We start from the raw sequence: 25,982 nt of genomic DNA, 5'->3' as shown, positions 1-25,982 counted from the left end.
CTGAATCCGATGACTGGTGTCATCAAAAGGTCATGTGAAGATGGTGGTGCAGCTGGAGCGGGAAAGCCACGCATTCAGAGCACCGCTGGCCACCAGAGCTGGAGGAGGTGGGAAGTACCCTCCCAGAGAGCCTTTGTGGGGACCGCTGCCCTCATGACGCTGTGATCTCTGCCTTCCACCTTCACAACCGTGAGAGAATCCGTTTCTGTTGTGTAAAGCCACACGGTTTGTGGGATTTTGCCATGGCGGCCACAGAAAACCGATGGAGGAGCTGATCTTTGTTCCGGGCAGGCTACTGTCTTAAGTGCTTTCTGAGTATTTGATCGCTAAATCCGAAGGAGAACCCTGTGTTGTGAAAACTGCATTTTCCTTCCTACACAGATGAGAAGCTGGGAAGAGTTTTCTGGAGAAACGTGCAGGGTGGGATTCAATTAGTCAAAGTTCCGGACCCCCCACCCCACCCCCGCCCAGGCAGGTAATGAACAACCTTGTCAGGACTCAGAACTCTGAGCGGAGAGTGAGAAAGCTGAGTTCCAGTCCCGCCCTGGATCCTACCAATGCTGTGTGACTTGCACTGGTTACATAACCTCTCTGTGCTGGCCCAACCATCCTGCTCAAGATCAGAGTCAGCAAGTAGTGAAGACGGGATTTAAAATAAGCCTTTCTACCTTCAGTGCTGATGTTCTTGCCAGAACCGTGTCACTCCGAGTGGGCTGTGTGGTTGTGACATCTTGGCCGAGTTGCCAGACGGCCTGGGTTTTAATCCCAGCCAGGCTGTTCACCAGTTACAGGATCAGAAGCAGCTTACCAAATGTGTGCCTTGATTTCCTCCATCTTAACGACCTTCTGATGCAGCAGAGTTTAAGAACCGCTGTCTTGGAAGGGGGTGGGGTGGTCCAGTGACCTAACACTCATGGGCAGATGTTCTGAATGCCCCGCCCTGTGGCCCCTGCGCCACCGCCCACCCCCAGCAGGCTGACACTTCCTCTCATGTTCTGTGATGATCCTTCTGGCTTCTGTGCAGGGAAGGCGCTGTGAAGGGCAAAGGTGGAGGCAGGGACCTGGGGAGGCACGGCAGCGGTCCTGGCTGGAGACGGCAGGGGACCTGCGCCGGGATGGCAGTGGTGGGGGCGGCAAGAAGTATGGGATCCGGGTCTGTTTGGATGGTCAGCATCTCATCTCCTATGTTCCAATGGGAATAATAAGCTTTCCTCATAGGACTATCCATCCAGAGGCTAAATGAGCTCACACATATGTTGGGCACATAGTGAGCACTCAGTCCGTTATCGTGACCCCGGTCATCATTACTGCCTGCCTGGGAGGCTGTGTGCACAGAACATAGGCAGGCGACGACTTGCCTTGTGGCCTGGCTGGCTCGTCCACAGACCCAGGCACCGGGAGCCGTCGTCTGCCCCCCTCTTTGGGCAGGACGCCAATCATGATGTCGTGGGCACGGAGGCTGTGAGATAAATTCGATGACCACCTAAGGGTTCTCAGGCTGCAGAGAAAAGTGCATTTTTCTGAATTCCCACCATCTCCTGGCCTTTAAACAAATGGTAAATTCTCAGTGAGATTGAGACAGCGCTGCCAAATTACACATCTCGGTGCTTCATGAAGAGACTGCTGGCATGAGCCCAGAGTTGTCCTGGTGGTGACGGGCACACGGCTGGGCTCCACCGTCCCCTCCCAGGGAGCCGCGTAGACCTGTGTGTTGAGTTGGATCACGCCGCGGACTGTCCCAGCTGTGTCTGCTGAGGAGTCTCAGCTCCTGATTCTCACTGCAAGAGTCAGGGCTGAAGAAAATAAAAGCAAAAATGAAACTGTCCTGAAAGAAAGCAGCAATCATAATTATAGGCACCCAGGGAGCATTTGGGAGTAATCCCCAGACACCCTCATGCCTGATACCACGTGCAAGTTTGGGGGTCCCCAAGACGACCCTCAGGTCTAGAAGGATTCCATGGAAAGCTATTCCACCCACAGTTACGGTTTATTTCAACACGAGCATACAGAGTACAGTCAGCACACGGGGCAGAGTCTGGGGCTCCAATCCCGAACCTTCCAAGTGTCCTTTCCCACCGAGCGTGGACGGCACTAACTCCTCGCGGCAGAGACATGCAGCGTCACACACACATCATGGGGCCAGCCACAGAAGCCCGCCCGAGCCGTGGCCCGCAGTGTTCACTGGGGCTCAGCCATGTGGACCTTCTTGATCTGAAGCCCCAGTCCTGCTGGAGGATACACTGATACCACGTAGCCAGCTCTTTGCTTTAAAGTCTAGGAGTGGCTTTTAATTTCTGCTATAATGAGCATCAGTACTTTCAAGTCCACATCCTGTAATTATGCTCCTGGGAGAAGCTGAGGGCTTGTTTTTGGTGTCTGTTGTCTGTTGGGTCTGTAGTGATGTTGTTTTGTCTCATGTGCCTGTTTATTTTTTTATTCTATGCCTTATTCCAAATGTGTACATTTATTTGTGAAAGCAGGCGTACAGTCATGTCCTGTAAAGAGGAGTTGCAGTTGTTTAAACTGGTCAGAGCCTGTTTCCTTCCATTGCATTCATGGTGAAGCTTTTTGGGTTCTGACACTGAGCATGGAATGATTTACCGGGCCCACCCTTGGGGAGCCACGAGCTTCACCTTCCATCCCTTTTGAGCTGGTGGCCGTCGGAAGTCCCATCAGCTGCTCAGCTGTCTCCCCGCCATGGACCCACTCCCCATGGCTGAGCACAGCCCCAGAGCTGGGCATGCTTCTCCGTGCCTTTTCCCCGACCTCCGTCCATGCTCTTCTCAATGCCTTGTTGGCTCTTGGGACTTTCATGATCATTTAATCAGCATTTGGTCCAGCTTTGTTTTTCATTCATTCTCATGGGTGGATTGGTCCAAATGACCCGGCCATCCATTATCGGTAGGCTCTCTAAATCTTCGAAGAGATGTGGGCCGCTTATTCCCCATCACTATCACTTGACTCTGAACAAACTGCAGCTTGGCTATGAGCTCCTTAAGGCAGGACATCCATTGGGTTTAATTAACATCGACTTCAATTCAATTTAACTTGTGTTCATTGAACGCCCCACGTATGAGCTGGGTGCCCCCTTCTAGGTGCTGAGAGTATGTTTATTTTTCTTGAAAAAAAAAAAGTAATGCTATCCTTGTAGCATCCTGGTTATGAGCATGAGTCCAATAATCCGATGGCCAGGGCCCACTGTCTGCAAACCACATCCGGTTCCTTTCCTGATCAGTGCCTTGGTTTCCTCATCTGTGAAATAATGGTAGTTATAATAGAACACCATCATCGCACTGTTACAAGATTGAATGAGATTATACAAGAAGAGTGTTCATGGCCTCCTCTGGTACATAGGGTAGGAATTCATAATTATTACCAGTTCTATTTTACCTGCTGTTGGCCAGGTGCTGTGTCAGACCCTGCAGATGCTTAGGTAGTAAGATAAGACTTTGTTAAGGAACTTCCTGGGCTCGTCTTTGAGAAGGACAATGACATAGCCAGTGACCACAAAGGGTGGCGGGGCCAGAGGGGTAGCTGCAAAGTAAAGGCTCCTTTTTGGTGCCCCCAGATCACTCTCAGGTTTGACCATTCGCTGGGAGGACTTGCGAGAACTCAGCACAGAGCCTCACGTATGCTAATACTTCTGTGAAAGCCTTCAAAGCAGAATCGTCAAAAGGAGCAGGTGCATGGGGTGAGCGTAGTCCAGAAGGAACTGAGAGCAGGCTTCCAGAATCCTCTCCAGGGGAGCTGTGTGTGATTCCGCCCCTGCGGTGTGACAGCCTGTGTGAAGTGGTGTCACCGGGGACTCTCTCCTGAGCTTAGGAGCCCAAAGATGTTGTCGCGGGATCAGTCACACGGGGTACTCTTTGCTTGGCATGCACCGAGGTCCCAGACCCCCAGAAGGAAGGAGGTGTTCAGCCTAAGTCACACTGCGTCCAATCCAACCCTGCAGTCACGAGGGCCTTCCCAGGAGCGGAGACCCCTAATTGACTTTTGGGACATGTGTGGGGAGCGCCTAGACAGAGATGGGCAGAGTGGACATTCGACATCACATCCATGTGTGATACATTCAGGAACTGAACCCAGGTGTTTGGTCCAGGAGGGTGCAAGATGTGGGTGCAGATACGACTGTCACGTGGCCTCCACTCTCAGAGAACTGTGGTTTGGGGGAGCGGTGACAAATAAATTGCAGTTTCAGTGGCCTGGGGCAGCTGACCACAGAGCTGTGGGAACCTGGGGTCAGAGATAGCCATGTTAGTCTGAACCACCCAGGGAACGCTTCACAGAGAAGGGATTCTTTTGCTGGGGTTTTGCAGGATGAAGAGGAGTCCACTCCAGGTATGAAGGTGTCTGGATTCGGGACAAGGGAAGTGGCTTGAAAAAACCCTTTGTGTAATGAAACATGCCACAAGGTGTCACTTATGTGGATAACTCACATAAAAGTCACATTTATGGACATGATATTTAGGGAGGGTGTAGACAGCCAAGCTGGAAAGAGAGATGTTGCGGTCATGGTGATGGCTATCTCTGAGGATGCTGGGAGGGAGGGGAAAGAACCCCAGGAGGAGCATGAAGCATTCCAATTTCACCTGTAAATTTTAGTGTTTTTAATCTACAAAAAAAAAAAAAAAAAAGATCTGAGTGGCGGGATTACAGGTGTTTAATATATTATTATACATGCGGTTTTTTGTTTCTTTGTTTTCCCCAATTTAAAGAAATACGTTGTCGGGAAAAGCCTGGAGCGGCCAAGGTGGGCCGAAGGGAACAGAAGGGTGGGAAGTGAGCAGGACTTGCCGGCAGCCCCGCTGAGTGGCCCTGACAGTGACCGGGAGAGAGGAGTTCCGGGTTATTTGAGCTGGAATTACAATAAGATCTGTGGTTTATGCAAATAACCGGCCTAAGTGTGGAGGGTGGAGGGAGGCGGAGAGGCCAGAGGTGGTAAAAATAATCTGGAGGCAGGTTTCGAGGGGTCACCAGAGAGTCAGGGCCTGTGGGTCAGCGGGCAGGACTGGGTGGGGGTGAAAGGGCTGGAAGACAGCAGGCACATCCCGTGTGTGTGTGTGTGTGTGTGTGTGTGTGTGTGTGTGTGTGTGTGATTTGAGAGCTCCCTCCGCTGGGCTTGCTGTGTCTTGCGGGAGGCCCACAGCCCTGCCCAGGGTGAGACCGTGACTTGTAACTCCGTCGTGTGGCTCTCGGCTTCAGGAGCTGTACCAGAGCACCATGGAAATGTTCCAGAAGCTTGTGGACATCCTGTTCCTTCAGACGCTCCCGGGCATGACCGGCTTGTCCCAGGCAGAGTGTGAGAACTTGAGGCAGGAGGTCCAGGAGAACGCAGCCTGGCAGCTGGGGAAGTCCGATCGCTTCCGGAAACAGCAGTGGGAACTTTTCCAAGATCTCCTGGAGCAAGACAAGCAGGTGCGTGTTCTCTCAAACCAGGTCTGGGGTCTGCATTTTTTGCACTTTGGAAGAATAGGGAGGGATTTCATTCACGGAGCATCCCCTAGTCCTGTGCTGGGCACGTTACCAAGGTTGTGCTTGCCAGCCCTTGGCCGCCAGGGTGCGCCAGAGAAGAGAGCAGAGGCTGGGAAGTGAGAAGAGAACGTCTCCAGCTGCTCCACCAGGAAAGGACAGCGATGTCTGTGCTTTAGAACGACCAAAGGCCAAAAGGTGGCTCATAGGGGAGTGGACTTGGCCGTGGGGGGAGGGTGCTGCACACGTGGAATTTCTGCTTTTCCGAGCAAGTCCGTGTCATTATTAAAACCACGTATAAATGCGGTAGATAGAATAATGGCCCTCGGAGATGTCCACACCCTAATCCTGAGAACCAGTGGACACGCCACCTAACACGGCAGAAGGGACCTTGCTGATGTGATGATATTAAGGGTGTTGGACTGGAGACCGCTTGGAGTCACCGCATGTCCCCAGTGTAATCACAGGGTCCTTGGAAAAGGGAAGGAGGAGGGTCAGAGTCAGAGAACGAAAAGTGATGACCTGAGCAGCGGCCGGCAGGATGTGACCACACACCAAGGGATGCAGGCACCTCTGGAGGCTGGAAAAGACTGAGTGCAGATCCCCCACCCCACCCCCCAGAGCCTCCAGAACTGTACGATCATGAGTCTGTGTTGTTTTAAACCACAGAATTTGTGACAATGTGTTACGGCAGCAGTGGGAAGCTAATATACGTTAATTTTATTAAGAGCAACTCTAATGTGTCGAATAAAGGAGGAATTTCCAAATGTGACAGACACTCTGACACCTGCATGTCCTTTCTCTCTCTTGCCTTCCGCACTCTAGAGGCTATAAAACTCACGTGGCCAATATCCCAGAATCTAGCAGTGGCCGAGTCACACAGTCCTGGCTTCAGAGTGTGGTCCCTGCAAAGAGCTTCTCTTTCCTGATACCTAATACAAAAGCCAAGTGTTGCTCGGAGAAGTCCCCTTCTTAAGGACTCCCTGTTCTTCCTGCCCAGAGCGTGTGCAGGAGGCCTGGAAAGGCCTCCTTCCTTTGACTCGGAGGCAGGAGAATGGAGGCTGACGTGCTCAGGATGGTAGGGACAGAGAGAAACAACCCCACGATGGGTGTCCAATGACACCCATCATCACAAAAGAGCACTGGACTGATGAATGGAACAGATTTTCCAAAGCAGCTAACGGGAGCTGTCCAAAGTACCAAGTGACTAAATGGAAGCATCGCGCAAGCACATGGCCACTCACAGCCACGGGGCGGCACAGGACATAGTTTCCTTCTAATTTATCTCAGTCCTCTGTCAGCTACATCATGCTTTCCTTTCATGGTAACTGTCTCCTGCCTTTGGCTCTAAGGTCCTGGAGGACAGCAACACTGCTTTTCACTTTTACCCGTTTGGAAACCCAGGGGCTGGGACACAGCAAGGGCTCAGGAAAACTTTGCTGCCTTACCAACTACAATGCAGCTTTGGAAATTAGCACAGGGAATTACCTCCCTTCACCTTCAGTGAATCTGGATCGTTGGATTCAGCCCAGGCCACATCATTTACAGTCTCTGGGGAGGGATGGGGACAAGTCGCCAGCTGAGTCTAATGCGCCCCTGATGGAGGCTCCCTAAATGTGGACGGGCTCCTCACCTTGGAGGCTGGATGCATGGATTTGAGTCAGCGCAACCCGTTAATGGGTTGACCTTGGCTGGTTAGCTGACTCCTCACGGCTCTGGGATTTTGCACAACTTGCTAAATGTCTCAGAATCTCTGCATCTGTGTGAAAAATAGGGATCAAAACACCCAATAGGGCTGCTGTGAGATAATGCAAGGTAAGACCTTTCACACAGCATCTGTTTCATCACTTAATGATATTGACATTGAAAAAAGATTCAGAATTTCATTTACAATAAATTATTAGACCAACACCCACAATGCATCTGAAACCCTCTGGTTATGAGTCTTTAGTTATTTTAAGCAAATTGCAGACAATGCACCGCTTCTGGTTATTAATTCCTATGTATTTACTCTGTGAGTATATGTGTGCATGTGAATTTTCCCTGCCTTGCGTAGCAGTGTTTCAGGAGTTTTAGATGCAAGAAGAGAGCAGGATAGTTAATGACTTCATCAACTGATTGAATAAATATGACCCAAGACCGTTTTCTCAACGTGTATATGTCATGGTTAATTTACTGATTGGTTGTTTAATTGCAGTAAATTTCCACAAGATACTTAGAGGTCCGTGTGCTCTCTCACTTACCACATTTCCTCCTTGATGATAATAGTGACAGATGAGCTTTCTGTGATTCAGATGAATATTTAGTCATAAGAAGAAAAGTACCAACAAACTATCTGTGGAAACTGAAACACACACCCAGACTGTGAAATTGTCTTCTACCCAAAGGGCCTTGGTAATTTCATATCTTGTTACTCAGGGAAGTTGTTAAATATTATGGAGTCTGTTGATTACCCAATTGGAACAGGTTGTAGAATGGTGGTTCTCAAAATGTAATCTGTTCTAATGTCGGGTTCCTGGGCTTCTCCTCAAACCACTGTGTGAGGTCCCCCCTCCCCAGAGAAGCCTCCATCTTAATTCCCAGCAGCTGTGATCATGTGACCTCAGAGGCAAGAGGTACTTTGCAGATGTGATTAAGTTCAGGATCTTGAGATGGGAAGATTCTTCTGGACTATCTAGATGGACCCAGTATAATTATCTGGGTCCTTACAAGTGACGGGGTGGGGGGGGGGTGCAGGAGAGTCAGAGAGGTGTGGTTGGCTCGAGAAAGGCTCAGCCAGCCATCACTGGACTGAGGATGGAGGAAGTAGCTACTTGTCAAGGAATGCAGGTGGTCCATGGCAGCTGGAAAGGGCAGGGAAATGGATGTTGCCCTAGAGCTTCCAAAAGGCATGGAAGCCTGCTGATGCCTTGGTTTTAGACCCTTGAGCCCCATGTTGGTCTTCTGGCCTCCAGAAGTATAACATAATGAGTTTGTGCTGTTTCAGGCTACTAAGTTTGCGGACCAAACAGCAGAAGTAGGAGGGTAATAGACCACTACGTAGGAGTTCGCACCTTTGACAAGGAAGATGGTGGCTGGCGTGCTCCATAGCACTTACCAGTGTAAGGGACACTGCGCTCACTCTCTCCTGCACCCTCTCTATCCCACTCCTGGTGGGTTTCCATCACCTGGCCCCACACCTGCCCCCACCTGTGCTGAGCTCTCAGCTGCAGCACTAGGGCTCCATCCAGGATCTCTCCCACTTCCCGTATCAAGAGCTCCCATTCTCTGAAGTTGGGCTCGCCCTTCCTCCTTGGCTCACTCTCTTCTGCTACCTCAGTGGTGGCTCTGCCTCAGTCTCCTCCTCTGATTCCTTCTCATCTTCACAGTGTCTGACCCCTGGAGCACCCAGGATGCCTCCTCTCAAACTGCACACTCTCTCTTGGTAACCCATCCAGTCACACAGTGTCTGCCCTGGTTTTCTGATACTGCATAACAAGTAACCACCAAGACAGCAGCTTAAAGCAACACCATTCATTCTCTCACAGTTTCTGTGAGTCAGGAGTCCAGACACGGCTTCACTGGGTCCCCTGCTTGGGCTCTCACAGCTGCAATCAAGGCTGTGGCTGGAGTCTCATCCGGAGGCTCGTCTGGAAGAGAATCGTATCCAAGCTCACTCACGCAGTGCTCGGCAGGATTCTGTACCTCACGGTTGTCAGACTGAGGCCAGCAACTCCCTGGTTTATGTCTCCAGCTCAGAGTGTGTCCTGACCCAGGTCTCTGCCTGAGGTCTCTGTGCATGTGATTAGTAGGCATGTACCTGTTACGTGCCCAAGAACTGCTAGTCTTCCTGCCCAACCTGCTCCATCCACACTCTTCCTCCATCCACACTCGTCTTCCATCCATACTCTTCCTCCACCCATACTCTTCCTCCATCCACACTCATCTTCCATCCTTCCTCCACCCACACTCTTCATCCATACTCTTCCTCCATCCACACTCATCTTCCATCCTTCCTCCATCCACACTCTTCCTCCATCCACAGTCTGCGTCCATCCATACTCTTCCTCCATCCACACTTCCTCCACCCACACACTTCCTCCATCCACACTCTTCCTCCATCCATACTCTTCCTCCGTCCACACTCTTCCTCCATCCATAGTCTTCCTCCATCCACACACTTCCTCCATCCTTTCTCCATCCACACTCATCTTCCATCCATCTTTCCTCCATCCATACTTGTCCTCCACCTTCCTTCATCCTTCCAGTCAACTGGACCAAGACCCTTGGGGTTGTCTTGACTCACCCTTCTTTAGCACCCACATCCAGTGGACAGAATTCGCACGACTGCCTAGTCCGGAGTGGAACCACTTTCACCACCTCTGCTCTCGCACCTGGTCACAGCCACCACACCTCTTGTCAGATCACCGAGACGGCCAGTCCCCTGGTCCCCCGAAACCACCTTACCCTGCTGTGAAGTATTCTCAACCTGCAGCCAGAGTGATACTTTAAAAACATACCACATGACGCTAATTTTTAAGATGCACATTTTAAACATATTTTCACAGCCTGGAAGTTGAGATGCATCATAATTTAATTGGCAGTGATTTTTCTCCCTTAGCAACACTTAAAATGATTGTGCATCTTATAACCTCCAGCACATCAGATTTGCTAAAAGACGCTGTCACACTGTGTCACTTCTGTGCTCCAAACTCCTAGTAGCTTCTCATTTCGTGCAGTGCAAAGCCAGTGTCCTCACAGTGACCTATGAGGCCCTACATGTTAGGACCTGGCTTTCCTGTGACCTCATTTCTCCTCCCGACTCATGTGCTCTGGCCACACTGGCGTCCCTGTGCTTCCCCAGCTGAGGGGCATGCTCTTGCCTGGCTCCGTCTGCAGGGAGTCTTTGCTCGCATGTCACCCTCACACGAGGCCACCCTCACAATGAGACCTACTCTGACTCTGCTTTTTAAAACGGCAATGCCCCCCTCCCTCTGCACTGCATCATTTGCCTGAGGTGCTGGCTTTAGAATCCCCACCCCCACCCCCTGCCTGTAAGCCCACCCTGTTTGTGGGAGGACACTACAAAACCCTTAGCATGTACTGGGCATGCCCTGACTGCTGGCTCCTTTCCCCTTTCTCTCCTTAGTGAATAAACGTTTGAAACAGAGAGTAAACTTGTCCAAAGCCACACAATTACCTGTAGCAATGACAAAGGTCAGCACTCTAGCCCACAGCGATGGCGTGTTGCTTCTGAACATGAGCATTTGCAAGCCAGCATTTGACAGCATTGGAGACGTTGGTGGGCACCAACCATGTAGGCTGAGGCCCTCAGTCCCCTCTGTTTGAGTCCTGACGCTGGTTTTACCTGCGTTCCGAAGTCCATGTATACTTTAGTGATGATGTTGACTTCCCTTTTAGAGAATCAAGGCTGTGTAGAATTTTCTACAAAGTTCTAGCTCACTAAGCCGTTTGACAGGCTTTTGTAGGCTCCTTCAGACTGACTTGAACGCAAAGTTCTGGGTCACCCAGGGTGATTTCGTGAGACTAAATGTAGGTGCCGTGAGTCCCAGCACCCAGCTCTGAAGCCAAGCTGCCATGCTCAGGTGACGGCCCCTGTGTTTCACCACCAGTGGCCTGCGCCATCTGCAGGATCTCCTCTGGGAAGGACAGTGGAGGACACATGGGGGACTGTGCCTCCACGATCTCACTGTACCATGGTCTCACTGAGCTAGTGCACACCTGCCCTGGGAAACGAGGTGGTCAGGGAGGAGCCTGTGGAGCTGGGGGGACCTGAGACTTGGAGATGCACACTTAGATCTGAGTCCCCATCCCACCCTTCTGTTGATTAGCTGTGTGGCCTTGGACCACACAGGGTCTTTACAGGTAAAGCCACACTAAGGATGAGCTAATGTCCAAGGTTACAAAACACACAGGTGCGATCCATTGTGAGTGCAAGTCAACACACAGAACAAGCACCAGGTTTTGACCATGACAAGCACCAAGAAACTCAGACAAAGGGACCATTAGAGGCACTTGTAAAGGACGTATGTTTAAAACAATAAAAGAAACCTTAACAGATGGTTATACTAGCCCTGGAAACAGGACATAGTGAAAAAAGACAACAGATTAAAAACAAAACATAGACTTTGATGAATGAAAATTCTAATGATGGAAGCAGAAATCCAACAGATGAGCTAGTTAGTGAAACGGCAGATTGAACAAGGCTGACAGGGCAGGGTGTGAACTTGAGAAGATGGATGTGAGAGTGGTCCAGAATGCAGGGCAGAGAGGGGACATAGCACGGGGGGGGCTGAGGGACGTGGGCCACAGAATGACAGTGTCCTACAGGAGCTTTCTCACGGGACCCTAGAAAGAGAGGATGGAGAGAATGAAGGAAAGGAAATACTCAAAGTGACAGGGGATCAGAGACTTCCAGAATTGCAAGTCTCTTCAGAATAAAAGCTGTAGGATCCCTAAAAATATATCTGACCAATGTGTATAAAAGCTTAATGGAGAAGTTTATAAAATGTCATTGGAAGCATAAAGTAAGACTGAGAAGAAATGCTGTGTTCTTGAATGGGAAAACTTGATCTTGGAAAGATGATGATCCTCTCCAAATTAATCTATAAATACAGTCCAACTACAACAAAATCCAAAAAGCTTGTTTTCCCAAACTTGACACACCGATGCTAAAATTCATATGAGAGGGAAAGCAACCAAGAATAGCTAAGACAGTTTTGTGTAAGAGAATATGGGAGGACTTGCCTAGCTATGAAGTCTTGCTATGAGCAACAGCAATTAAAGCAGTGTGGTATTGATGCGGAAATAAAGATAGAATAAAACAGAGAGCCTGGAATGACATTTGTCTGTAGACGGAAACTAAGACAAGGTGGCATGACAGAACAGTGATAAAAAGGCAAATTATCTAATAAATGGTGCTGAGACAATTAGCATCCATTTATGCAAGGGAAAAAATAGATCCTTTCTTCCAACCGCAGAAAATGAATGTTAAATGGTTTAAGATTAAATGCAAATAAGAAACTTTAAAAATCTCTAGAAGGAACTGTAAGAGGAATCTTTAATGAAGTCAGGGGAGAAAAGGATCTTTTAAACAAGACACAAAAAGGGATGTTCCAACAAAGCAGGGAGGGGCGAAGCGATCATGAGTTGACCCCGGTTCCTCTGTGCTGGGTTTAGATGTGGATGGAGGAGCATACCCTGTCCACCATGCTGCAGATGCACCTGCGAGACGACCACCAGAGCATCATCCATCAAGTCTTGGGCCGACTCGGTGGCCTCAGTGAAGAGTGAGTACAGCTTTCTGCAGGGTGGGGTTCTATGTCCTGTGTGATCTCCATGCTAGCCACAGTATTCTCATCTGTAAAGTAGACACATTCACTGTCCTCTGCCATTTTTACAGTGTGGTTTTGAGACCAACCAAATTGTAAATGTGAACATAGAAGAGAGTGATAGGGTGCCATGGATAAAGGTGTGGACTCAGAATTTGGGGGCGCAAATGACTTACCATTTCTTACCCTCAATTTCCTCACCTATAAAATTGGCTAATCATGGGGTACCTGGGTGGCTTAGTCGGTTAAGCGTCCGACTTTCGCTTGGGTCATGATCTCGCGGTTTGTGGGTTTGAGCCCCGCGTCGGGCTCTGTGCTGACTGCCAGCTCAGAGCCTGGAGCCTGTTTCAGTCTGTGACTCCCTCTCTCTCTGACCTTCCTCTGCTCACACTGTCTCTCTCTCTCTCCTAGAAATAAATAAAACATTAAAAAAAATTGGCTAATCACACCTACTTCATAGAGCTGTCTTTGATAGGAACTTCTTAAACACTTTTTTGGAGGTGTAAAATACATACATTATTTTAATTGTGCAATTCAGTGATTTTTGGTAAATTGACAGAGTTCTGCACCAATGACCATCATCCAAATTTAGAACGTTTCTATCACTTAAAAAGACCCCTTTGTGCCCATTTTCCATCACTCTCATTAATAAATCTATATTCTTGTCTATTTTTCTATTAATGTAGTACCATATTTTCAACTTACTCTGAAATATTTCTTTTTCCTTGTTTTATATGAGAATAATTACTTTGATAAAACTATTTTTCTAGTTGCCAGCCTTTTCCAGAAGTAGGGAGATAGCTATCATATTGGATAATACAGGGGAAGGACATGACAACCACCAGGGAAATACTGTGAGCCTAAGATAATAGGGAGAAGTTGCAAGATTTGTCCAGCCAAAAAATTTACATCTTTTAAGTGTACTAATATTCGGTCCGTTTCTATTTAGTGTACATCTTAATGCTGATATATTTGGATTTTTAATCTATTGTCTTACTGTTTATTTTATGTTTTTTCTCCCTGCTCTATATTCCTTCTCTCTCTTTTCTTGCCTTTTCTTGGATTAGGTGTATTACTAGGTGTATCATTTATTATTTTAACCTATCTCTCTTTTGGCATGTTAGTTATGTATTCTTTTACTGTGCCTTTAATGGTTAAACATTTTTAAATTTTTTCTGTGTCAAAATCTGATGTACATTAATGTATTCCTTCTTCCAGGCAGTGTGACACCCTACAATACCTTAATTCCATTTATTCTTAAACTTTTGCTGTGTCAAAATCTGATGTACATTAATATATTCCTTCTTCCGGGTAGTGTGACACCTTAGAATACCTTGATTCCATTTATTCCTCCCTCATAAATTATGCTTTTCTTAGTTGGTATGTTACTGCTCTATCTATTTTCAACCCCATGAGATATTATAGTTATTGTTTTATGCAGTCAGTGTATATTAGATTTGCTCACATATTTACCCTTTCAGTTGCTCTTGATTCATTCCTGTACCTTTATTTCAGATCTACTAGTGACAAATTCCCTTGGGTTTTGTTTGTCTGAAAAGGTCTATCTCATCTTCTTTTTGAGGAATATATTCAGTGGGTATAGAATCTTGTTTGGTTGTTTGTTTTTAAATATTTTTAAAGATAATCTTTTGTCTTCTGATTTCAATTATTTCTGGCTGCTTTTAAGATTTTATTTTGTTCTTTGGTTTTCATCAATTTATTATGATATAATTAATATGCATGTGGGTTTTCTGGCCATTTCTTGTTTATTTGTGTAATGAATCTATAGTGCTTCTTGAATCTTCTCTGATTTGCTATCTTTCATCTGTTTTTGAAAATTCTCAGCCATTATATCTTTTAACATTCCTTTTGCCTGTGTTTTTCCTACTTTTCTGGGGCTCCAACTATACATTTTATTAGAACTTGTCACCTTATGTCACATACGTCTTACATATTACCCTTTATTTTTCATTCTTTTGTTCTCTGTGGTTCAGTCTAGACACTTATTTTGCACTATCTTCCCATCCATACTCTCTTATCTCTTATCTGCTGTTAAATTCATCTACTGTTCTTAAGGTTGGTGCTGAGAACCAACTTTCAGTTCTAGAATTTCCATTGGATTCTTTTCATAGTTTCAGTTGCCTCTCAAAACTCTTCATCTTATCCTTTAATTTATTTAACAGATTCATGATAATTATAGAAGTTTTGTCTGATTATCCCAACAGCCAGTATCTTTTGAGTATGTTTCTATTGTCTGTTTTTTCTATTTTTGGTGAGTTCTTATCATTTGCAAGTCTAATAATTTTTATTGAATGCTAGATACTATAGCTGAAAATTTAAGATTTTGATAATTTAAGATGATCTTGATAATTTAAGAGAAAATGTAAGCTTTTGAATGATGGATCTTCCTCCAGCGAGGGTTTATCTTACTTCTAGCAGGGATTTCACAAAGTGGCAGATTCGCTGCCCCATTTCTGAAGTTAGCTAACTCAAAATTAAGCCTCTGTGAGCGATGCTTCCTTAATCTTAGGACAAGAGCCCCCAGCTGGAAGCCTGGCATGTTCGCCTGGTCTCTCCTCCTTGGCAGGCTGACTGCCTCCACTCCGTTCAGCTTTTCAGGCTCTCAGCAAATAGCAAATGCTGGGCTTCCCTGGTAGACCATCGTCTTTCACTTGTCGTTGAGATGGGAACTCGAAAGGAGCCCCCGATTTCAGTTTGGGGTGTGTTGGTTTTGAAAGTTATGTAAGAAATTCCAAGCGGCTGTGTACGGAAGAAAGCTGCATAAAATGCATCAGAAACTTGGGGCAGGATGTGATAAAGTGGAAGAGATGAATAAAAGAACAAAGGGCTGAATATAGATGAGTACCCGTGCCTAGCAGAGGACAGCATGATGCTTTGCCGCCTTTCTGGGTACCTCAGTGTATTAGAGTCATCCAGACACAGGACCAACCAGAGAAATCTCTGTAGACTGAGGTCCCAAGATCTGCAGTGGGCAAGCTGGAGACCTGGGAGTGACCATGGTGTATTTCCAGTCCTGAATCTGAAGGTTTGATACCCCGGAAGGGCTGGTATCTCAGTTCAAGTCCAAAGGCAGGGGGAAAAAACCCAAACACATGTTCCAGCCAATGCAGACCATGGAAGGGTCACCTTTTCTTATCATCAGAACTCCCACTGATTGGACGAGGCCCACCCACATTAGGAAGGGTGGTCTGCTTTACTCAGCCCGCTGCCCCAAATGCTCATCTTACCCGGAAACACCCAGAATAACATTTGACTGGGTGTCCGGGCACCTCGTGAACATTCCAGCTGACAGAGTTGACGGTCACCCTGGGGGAAGCCAGCGGCACTGACTCCCGGCCCCCTGCCCGATGTCCTCAAAGGTCCACGTGCTGCATCCTGCAGGCGCACGACTTGCTCCTGCGCTCGGCCCTGCGGAGGCTGGCCCTGCGGGGCAGCGCCCTCACCGCCCTGACCCACATGAGACTCTCCGGGAAGAAGGGCCTCCTCCAGGAGCTGCGTGAGCAGCACGCCCTTGAGCAGGGCTCCTCCCCGTGTCTGGAGGAGCACCAGTGGCAGCTGCTGAGAGCCTTGGTAAGATGGGCGCGCCGGCCCCTCCCCCTCCCCGTGCCGTGTTTGCCGGAAAATCCTGCCACACCTGTCGTTGTGGGTGGGATGATGGCAGCCTCCTGCCATCGAGAACTGTGCCAAACATGCAGATCAGCAAACAGGTACGTGCAGGAAAGGATCTGGATGTTGCAGGCTTGGGATCGAAACCCAGAGAGGCTGGCTGTCGGCCTCACGGAGCCACTGAGCTCTCGGAGCAGCCGGTGTTTTTGACCCTTGAGGGAGGGACAAGCTCCCAGGGACTAATGTCCTGCCCAGGAGCGCTCAGGGGGAAGCAGGCAGGGCTGGCCCTCCTCCTTCTCAGTCCCCTCCTCCTCCAGCTCCGACTCCCATAAGGAAGGGCGGTCCCTGGGCCCCGTAGGCCCTGCCTTGGCTTCCATGACGTCCCAGACTGTTCTCAGACTCCGGTCTGGCTTAGAAACCTAGCTCTGCCGTGTGACTTCTACAAAGCTACGTCGTGTCTCTGAGCCTCTGTGTTCCCATCACTCCCAGAGTTCAGGGCTCACGGTGTTTGGGAAGAACGAGGAAGTTCTTGGATGTGTGGGAGGCCACAAGGGGTACTGGGCACACAGTTGGTGCTCAATAAATGCTTCGGGGATCCTTCAACAGATACCCCGGCTCATCCACCATTGGGTTTGCAAGCCCAGAGTCCCCACTTTCTGCCCCTTCTCAGTCCCTCCCCCAACCCCCCTGGGGTCCTGGGCAGGACCAGCCCCACGGCGCTGGCCCCAGCCGCAGCTTCCGTGCAGGGCGGCAGCGTGGGCTCCTGCCTCTCCCGTCCCTTCCAGGAGGCGCGAGTCGTGGAGGAGGCCAGCAGGCTTGAGGACGAGGCGCAGCAGACGCGGCTGCAGCTCCAGCAGCAGCTCCTGGCCGAGGCCCAGGAGCTGGGGCGGCTCCTGCAGCAGCATGCGGAGCGGGCCATCGGGCAGGCGCTGCTGGCCCACGCGCGGAATGCGGCCACCAAGAGCCGGGCCAAGGACAGGGACGACTTCAAGGTGCGAGCCAACCCCTGTCCCCGGGGACCCGAGAGGCCTGACGGACTGTGGGGGTGGACGGGGGGCCGGGCAGGCACGGGGAAGGATTTGGACAGAGCAGCGGCATGGGACGCTGGCCCTGCAGAGCTCGGCAGAAATCACTGGCTTCTCCGAGCCTCCCTCTCCTCCCCGAGCGCTCCCTCACAGAACAGTGAGGTTTCCCGCCTGTTAACATTATTCTGAGCACTCGCCTGGCCCTTCTGGCGGCTCTGAGAGGGACCTGGGCTCACCCGGAGCCGCCCAGCCGGTCAGAGGCGGACACCGGATCCAGAGGCAACCTCTCCCAGACCTGAGCCTCTCCTGCCTCCGGCCGCCCCAGTGGACACGAGGCTTTGCAGAGTGGACCCTGACCGCCGAGTGCGGCTCGCATCAGCTTGCCTTGAGTGGGCAGTGGTGTCCTGCTTGAACTGACACCGACCAATGAGCCGTGGGGTAGATGACAGCAGCGAATTTGGAAGTGTACCCAAGGGCTCAGCCGGCTGTCCTCACACCCTTGCCCAGAAAGGATCCTTTTCTCCCCTTTGTTCAGATGGGAAAACTGAGGTTGGTCATGGGCAAAGGACACGGTGAAAGCCTCCCAGATTTAGGCAGCGGCAGAGCTGCGACTGGACCCCAGTCTTGCCCGCACGGCCGGCACGCTCTCTGCCTCCCCGCGGCTGCCTCCCAGGCTCAGACCATAAGGAAAGGCGAGGCACCTCTGCTTGGGGCAGACGTCCGTGGAGAAAGCGTCCATGGCCCGAGGCTGGCATCGCCCTGCGCCAGGACACTTCTGGGCTTCCTTCACAGCCCCTTCATTCAGACAGAGTCACCGTACTTCCACGCACAGCAGAGAGAGGGTGGACACCCACATTGCCGAGACACGCCATCTCGCTGCAGATAGCTCACGTCTGCTGCACGCATCCGGCCGTCAGGGCCGTGCCTGGTTTGTGGTGTTGTGGGGGGATCACCTCCTTTCCCTCAAAGTCTACGACTCCGCCCTGATACACGCTCGCGGCATGAAAATGGAAGGAAATGTGGGCATGGCGTCCCTTCCCAAAGGGAGCCTGAGTCAGGAGAGGGTAGAAGTGCTCCCGCCACACACCCCTACGAGAAAGAACGGGTGTTCAGTTTCTGGAAGAAACTTCGTCAATTCAGGCTCCAGTAACAGGGCTTCTTGGACCCAAGCCCTGCGGCAGGTGCTGGGCTGGTGATCCAGGCAGGCTGCGTCTGTCTGTGGGGCCTGCGTGGGGCGGGACGCAGACTGCAGTGAACAGCGCCCCCTGTGGCAGGAAGACAGGAAGACAGAGGCCTGATGGTGCCGGTGGCTATGCTGACTTGGGAGGGAAGTGGAGAAGAGGGGCTTCCTGTCTCCCAGCTCCGTGTTCTAAAGGAAGGTGAAGGAGGGCCACAGCCATTGGTGGCAGTTCCTGCAGAGAGTTCGAGGCCAGGTCCAGGGTCCTTGGAGGCATGGAGTCGGAGCCCCTCTGCGAGGATGCCGAAGTCAGCAGAGGGGGAGAGGGATGAGCAGGGCCGGGGGTTCTCAGATGGTGCTGTGAGAGTGACCAGCCCGGCTCTAGAAACATAACATCACCAACCTCACAGCAGTAACTGCTCAATAATACATGGGGATAATTTTGTTCTTGCCCAAAGCCTGGAACCACTTGATAAATATTTGTCGAGATGGGGCCTCTGGAGTCTGGCTTTTCTGACCCTTGCCCAGCATCTTATGACGTGAAGGGTGGTGACTTTGCTGGCGCACAAGGGACACGTGCCTCATGATGAGGCATCTCAGCCTTTGCTCTCTGCTTTGGGTCCGAAGGGGTATCACTTATGAATGTCTGTATCTGTCGATAACAAATAGACATCCTAAAATGGCAAATAAATAGAAGCTGATCATCCCACACCACGAGAAATGTGGAGGTAGTGGTGGCTCCAGATGGCACAGGGCCTGAGAGCAAGGACCAGGCTCTTTCTTCCTGATCCACCATTCCTGACATTAGTTCACTGCCTCATAGTCTCAAAATGGCCACTGCCCTGCCAGACATTAGATCTGCATTCCTGGCGGGAAAAAAGAAGACAGCAAAATCTTTCATGCACACTAAGCTTTGCCTTCGTGTTTGTAAAGGGAAGGTCACCAACAGATTTTCCCTAACGCTGGGTCTCGTTGGCCAGAAACAGTCATACAGCCGGCCCTAGGACACTCCTGACCTAGGGAATAAGATCGCAGAGACAGGGGTAAGCCACCCACCCGCTCTCTGCCCGCTGCCCCGCTGGTCAAGGTTGGGAGTGGTGGAAGCCAAGAACCAGGACGCGGGGTGGGGGACCGCGTGTGACTCCCCAGCTGTGTCTTCCGTCTCCCGCCCCAGAGAGTGCTGATGGAGGCGGCCGTGGAGAGCGTCTACGTGACCAGCGCCGGCGTCGGCCGGCTCGTGCAGGCGTACTACCAGCAGATCCGGAGGGTCATGCAGGATCACGAGGAGAGGAAGCTTCAGCACCTGACAACCCTGCAGGGTACGGCCCCCTCCTCGGGGAAGCCCCACATGCGGCAGGGGCCACATGTGCCTTTGATTTGGGACACAGCAGCTTTTCAAGTGTTATTAGGGACGATTTGATTGATTGATTGATTTCCTGCTTTGACCCCCTAAAACAGGCTTTTCAAAAGCCACTTAGGGGCACCTGGGTGACTCAGTCGGTTAAGCGTCCTACTTTGGCTCAGGTCACGATCTTACAATTCGTGAGTTCGAGCCCCATGTCAGGCTCTGTGCTGACAGCTCAGAGCCTGGAGCCTGCTTTAGATTCTCCGTCTGCCTCTCTCTCTGCCCCTTCCCTGCTCACACACTATCTCTCTCTCAAAAATAAACAAACATTAAAAAAAAAATTTTTTTTTAAGTAGATGAATCAGGACAAGGATAGGACAGTGAGATGGGGTTCAGGTGAGGTCATGATCGGGGACATATGCCATCAGATCCCTACCTGGTGGTGACATGGTTTTGGCTCTGGGCTTCCTGGTGGCCAAAGAGATAGGAACTTGGTTAGTTACAGCTGTGCAGTGACAGCGAGTACAAACAGGCCAGTGGCCCACACGATGTTTCTGAGACCAGAGAACTTCCTCCATGCACCCTCATACGAGGCCACCCGGGTGATGGAATAGACAACGTCCCCGAGGTCAGCAATAACGTGTAGAATAGTAGACTCAAGCCAGTTTCTTCGGGGCCTCTGCTTGTAATGTCCCTTGCTGCATCCGGGGCCTCAGAACAGGTTAAAACCCCACCTTCCCAGCTGGGTTTCGGCTGGATTGACTGTGCAGAGACCAACAACGGGCAGCAGATCCTGGAAATATTACTCCTCTCGGGGGGCTCAGTCGATGCCGTTTCTTCCCCTGTCCTGGGGACTCTGAATCCCAGATTCAAATATAAATCTGGGCACATGTCTGGAAATATGCCCAGTGACTCCAGATACTTCATCATTTTCCAAAGGAAGGGTTGGGATAGGTCAGCAGGAAACAGACGAGGTGGTCACTGCAGAGTATTCAGGAGCCGGGACGCTCTCCTCCCTCTCTCGGCCTCAGTTTCCCCATCTGTGAATCTCGGGCTGGGCTCTCCCTCCCCGCATCCTCTCAGCTCTGGCTTCCTGCTCCCCTGACACCCAGGCTCCGACGTGAGGACTTCTCAGTAAATACATCGAGATGTGCGACTTACCTGACCACATAACCTCCCTTCGCTTCATCCAATGCTCTTCTTCACTTAGGACTCATAGAATGTCACGTCCCTGCAGATCAGCCAGGTTAGAGACCATCCAGCTTACACCTCTCTGTTCTAGAAGGCTCTGATCCAGCAGGGCTGGTGGGGAGGTGGGCCATCTCACGGCCGGTCAGCATAAGTTATGATCGGACCGCAGTCCCGTGCTCTTCGCACCCGGGACCAGACTCCCCACCCCACCCCCGCTGGACTAGCCCGCAGCACCGCCTGCCCAATGCTCGTTCTTTCTGCTCCACATTTTTATTTGTGGTGGCCTCTTTGTGCTAAATCTTTCTTATTCTCCACCCTTGCTCCTGGCACTTAAAGAAAGCGGGATCTGAGCACTTTGCAGGGAGAGCAGGGGTCAACTACCTCCAGGGACGCGGCGTCGGTGACAGAAGCTGCAATGTCTCACTGACGCGGATCCTTTCCCAGGGGCAGCGCGGGTGCTGGGTGAGCAGCACATGATTCGAGAGTAGGTGTCCTGCCCATCTTTGTGCCCGCCCTCCCCAACCTGGCTGGGAGGCGATCCCCAAACCTGCCCCCCTGATCTTGTGTGCTAAATGGTGCAGGCGAGAGAATGGAGAATTACAAGCTGCAGATGAAGCAGGGGCTCGGAGACCTTCCGCCGGGGAGCAAGATGGCGAACGGAGCTGGCGAAGCCCGCGAGGCTGTCCACCGGAGGTGAGCTCGCCCCTCATCCCGTGGGCCCTGCCCTCCTGCCACACGTCTGTGCCACACGCTCAGCGTCCGATGGTGCGTGCACGTGGCCGCCTTCCCAGCCAGCGCGAGGCCCCTGCTGCTCCCCACGCGGCCCCGGGTCGAGCAGTCTGGGGGGGGTGGGTCTCCTCACCCCCGTGCATGATGATTGGGGCAGGCTGTTTACCCTAGACGTGACCCCAGGAAGCACCTCAAGGGAGCAGGGAGGTGAAGCCCCCAACTGCTTCCCGCCAGCCGCGCGGCACACGCTTCTGCGGATCTGAGGTCCTCGCGGCCTGCTGGTTTTGTGGGCCTCCCACGCCCCGCTCAACGGCTCGGCCGGCTGGGCTCTTGACGACACTCTGGGGAGAATTTTTCCAGGTTCGCGCACATTGTGGGCACAATGCAGCTCCCTGTAGAACTGAGGTCTGGTCCTCGCTCATGGCCCCAAATCTCGAGACTTGAAGTCCTCCGCCTTCCTCCTCTGCCTCACCTCGCTGACTCCATTTGGAGAAGCGTCCCTGCTTGTAAGCGTTGCAGGGATTGAGACCCACCTGGTCCAGGAGAAGGTCCAAACCCTGCAGTCGGTGACCCTAATGCAGCCTGCAGAGACCCGACTACCGTGTGCTGAGCATCTTCACGGGCCCAGGGGCACCTGTGGGGGGCACTGCGCAGCCTACTGCAACGGAAAAGCAGCAAACAAACCCCGTGACACCAAGGGGTTTCCACGGCATCTGAGTGAGGCCTCACCCCGCTCGGGACCCTCTGGGAGATAGTCCGAACTTCAGCTTCCAATCATGTCAGCAAGTGATGCAGAAGATAGGGGGTGTTGCGCCCTCGTTGAGGGTGTTAAGTCACCGGCACTTGCGGCCCCTGAGCTGGCCAGACACACCCCCGTGGCCAGAGAAAGCCCCAACACACACACACAGACAGGTGTGCAGCGTAACAAGCCACTGGCCCGCATGGAAACCGTCCACCGAAGTGCGGACAGCCGCCCGGTGCGCCCTGGTAAGCGCCTCCTCTGTGCTGGGCCCCAAGCCAGCCACCGGGGTCAGTGCCGTCACCCCAGAACTCACAGCGCAGAGGGAGACGCGGACAGGGCAACGGCAATAAATCCGCGCAGGTGCTCCCCTGAGGGAGGGGAGGGGCGCTGAAGGAGGAGGCAGCAGACAGCCACGGCCCTGCGGGGTGGAGGCGTGGGCTCTGTGCTGGGCCTCAGAGTGGATTCCAGCCCCTCGTGGGGCAGCTGGCTTAGGAAACAAGAGCCATAGGGTCCCCTGGGTCAGACTGAGTCTCGCACGCGCCCTCCGTAAATCCTCTGGCGGCCACCAGCAGCGGTCAGCAAACGTCCTGCTGTCGAGTGCCAAGGCGCGACCTGGCCCTGACTGTCGTGTATCCGTCGAACTCTGGCCCAGCCGTTCTCAGACGTGGGAGTGTCATCTCGCTTGGGTCTCCTGCCAAACGTGCAGATCCCGGGCCCCCCCCCCGGGACACTCAGACCCGGGGGCTTTGAGGGGGTACCCAGGAATCTGAATTGTTAAGCCGCTCCTCGCATCCCAGGATTCTGGTGGACGGACTCTTGAGGGCTTCACTTGGACCTCAATGACCCAAGAGTGGAGGCCTCAGCCATCCCCGGTCCAGCCTCTGCCAGGTTTAAGAAGACAGAAGCAAATCCCCGTGGGGAGGCGGACGCACGACTGACTCTCCCTGTGACTTCGAGGCTCATACGTGGCCGTTGGTGCCCTTCGCTCCCTGCCCATCCACCCCCAGTTTCTAGTGAAAGTCAGCCAGAGCTCCTGGGGACAGAACCGTGTAGTGAGAACGGATAGGTGATTTAAAAGAACATCCCAAGACTAAGCCTTTGAAGTGATTCTCAGCCCAATGGGAAACTCCACCTTGCCTCCCCGGGGAGCAGTGGGATTGCAGGAGAGCCCGCCTGAGGGGTGCCAGGTGGCCCGGTGGTGGCCTGGGCACAGGCGGGCTAGGTCCCTTCACGCCCCGAGCCTCAGGCTCCCCATCTGTGAAGTGGGCTCACCGTTGCATTACTGTCAGGACACACAGAGAGTGCAGCGCCCACAGGGGGCCGGCTGGCACCCAGCGCCCTGATGCTGTCACCGCCGGCAGAATTGCCACTGCTGTGCCGTCTGCACGGTGCGCGGGGCGCCTTGAAACTGTTGTACCGTCAGAACTCTTCCAGGATGGAGGTTTTTAAATACCCATTTCCATAATCAAATAGGAGTCCAAAAGGAGGGAGTTTATGACCCGTCCAGGCGACTGGGATCCTACAGCCAGGGCATTCTCTCCTTCCGGAAGGTGCCGGACGGTCAGCAGTGCTGAAGGGGCTCGCGCTTGGGAGCCAGGGCAGCGCTCGGCTGTCCCTCTGCAGGCGTAGAGCTGCGGCCTCTGGCCTCCTGCCTTGTCCTGCTGTGTGCACGCAGCCAGGGCGTTGCATAAACACGGGCGTCTCAGTCTCCCCTGGACCCTTGCGTGGATCTCCGGGCCCCCCGCCCCTGCGTAGTGTTCTCCCTGCCTGGCAGTCCCGTCAGCCCGTCCGTGGAGGGGGGGGGGGCAGACGGGCACTCGGGACGCCAGCCGAGAGTGACCGGACTGCTGGATGGCCGGGTGCAGGGCCGGCTGCTCACGGCCAGAAGCTGCCTGGCCGCTGAACGGGGGCCCCAACACGCCTGTCCACGTGCCAGTCCCATGAGCCTGTGCGTGTGGCCCGTGCGGAGGAAGGATCTGTGCACACATCAGTAGGTGGAAGATCTTGAGATGGGATGGTGCTGGATTTTCCCAGCGGGCCCTAAGTCCAAGGGCGAGCGGGCTGGAGAGAAATTTGGTCACACACAGAGAGAAGGCCACGGGAAGACGGAAGCAGAGATTGGAGCGGTGCGGACATGTGCTGGGGTTCCGCGGACGGGCACGGCGCGGGCTCGCTCCTCAGGAACCGTTCATTGATTGAAGTCTTCTGGCTCCAGAGCCGCGAGAGAATAGACTCCTGTTGTCTTAAGGTCCCCACCCCCCTGCCTCAGCTTGTGGTCATTTGTTAAAGCGGTTCCAGGAAATCAATGCAGCCCCGTTGAGTGTGTCAGGGAGCCTGTACTGTAGAGCACTGAGCTCATCCGTGTCACTTATTTGCTCCACATCTACCCCCTACCCCAGCTCAAAGTGGAGCTTCGTGAAGTCAGGGACCATGAGTCTCATTCGCACCTGTATCTTCAAACCACAGGACAGTACCTGGCAGGCCAGAGATGTTTCTAGGTATAAATGAAGGAGTGGATGGATGGAATCGGGATGGGGTTTTGTAGGATGAATAGGAGTTTGCCAGGCCACTACAAAGAAAAGGGGAAAGATATTACTAGCAGACAGAAGAGCATGAAGTACAAGCAAGGTGAAATTCTGTGCTTTCAAGTAAACTCCGGGAACAGCTCTTGACACTAAAGGTGGCTTCCCCGGATCTAGAAACTCACAGATGATCAGAAAGAAAAAAGGCAGAGGGCGATTATGAAAACAAGGTGGATGGGATGGAATGTTCCTGTTTGCTGAGGGTCCGAGGAAGGTCAGCCAGGGCAGGAAGGGAGGGGGATTCAGAGTGGGGAGAGGAGCAAGGTGGGGCCGTCTCCAGGTCAGGGACCCCGCCACTGTCCCAGCTCGGAGCTGTGCCACTCGGAGTAATGGGCCCCCGGCCTTGGGATTTCCCGGCTGCTGCAGGCTAGGAGGTGAGAAAATGTTATCCGTTTTCGTAAGGATGGGTAACTGGGGGTCCCTGGTCCCTTCAGGGGAATGTGCCTCCACCCCTGGGATGAGAGGGTTTTCATGCTCCGGGCCCCCAGGGATGCCCCACCCCCACTGAGCTTCGCCTGCCCTGATTACTCTACTCTTTATCCTGCTCATATCACAGAAGACCAAGCAGGACGGAACAAAAACCATGCATGCGAGATTCTGCAAAGCCGCTAGCGTGACTTGCATTTATGATGAGTCAGCCCCCTGGTGGGGGGGACTCCAGCTGCGGCCACTGTCAGAGGCCGGGCAGCCACCATCCAGTCTGCCAGCCAAGGCCATTCCCTCTCTCTCAGCTCCGCGGGCCCGAGGACGGCTTCCGTCCCCCG

At 52.2% G+C, this 25,982-nt stretch overlaps 1 protein-coding gene across 2 annotated transcripts in view; it reads left to right on the top strand.

Moving 5' to 3' along the window:
• EVC (EvC ciliary complex subunit 1) overlaps positions 1 to 25,982 on the top strand; it is a 66,715-nt gene that overhangs the window by 37,426 nt on the left and 3,307 nt on the right. For both annotated transcript variants that reach the window (XM_039232039.1, XM_039232038.1), the window contains exons 12-17: positions 5,203 to 5,415; positions 12,649 to 12,758; positions 16,181 to 16,391; positions 17,213 to 17,419; positions 19,804 to 19,948; positions 21,747 to 21,858. In XM_039232039.1, the coding sequence (XP_039087970.1) occupies positions 5,203 to 5,415; positions 12,649 to 12,758; positions 16,181 to 16,391; positions 17,213 to 17,419; positions 19,804 to 19,948; positions 21,747 to 21,858 (998 nt within the window). The remainder of the gene's footprint in view (positions 1 to 5,202; positions 5,416 to 12,648; positions 12,759 to 16,180; positions 16,392 to 17,212; positions 17,420 to 19,803; positions 19,949 to 21,746; positions 21,859 to 25,982) is intronic.

This window comes from Hyaena hyaena, unplaced genomic scaffold, assembly GCF_003009895.1.
Source record: "Hyaena hyaena isolate Hyena2069 unplaced genomic scaffold, ASM300989v1 scaffold_63, whole genome shotgun sequence".
Lineage (NCBI taxonomy): Eukaryota > Metazoa > Chordata > Mammalia > Carnivora > Hyaenidae > Hyaena > Hyaena hyaena.
The sequence above is the reverse complement of the archived record's forward strand: the minus strand, read 5'-3'. Positions and strand labels throughout refer to the sequence as shown.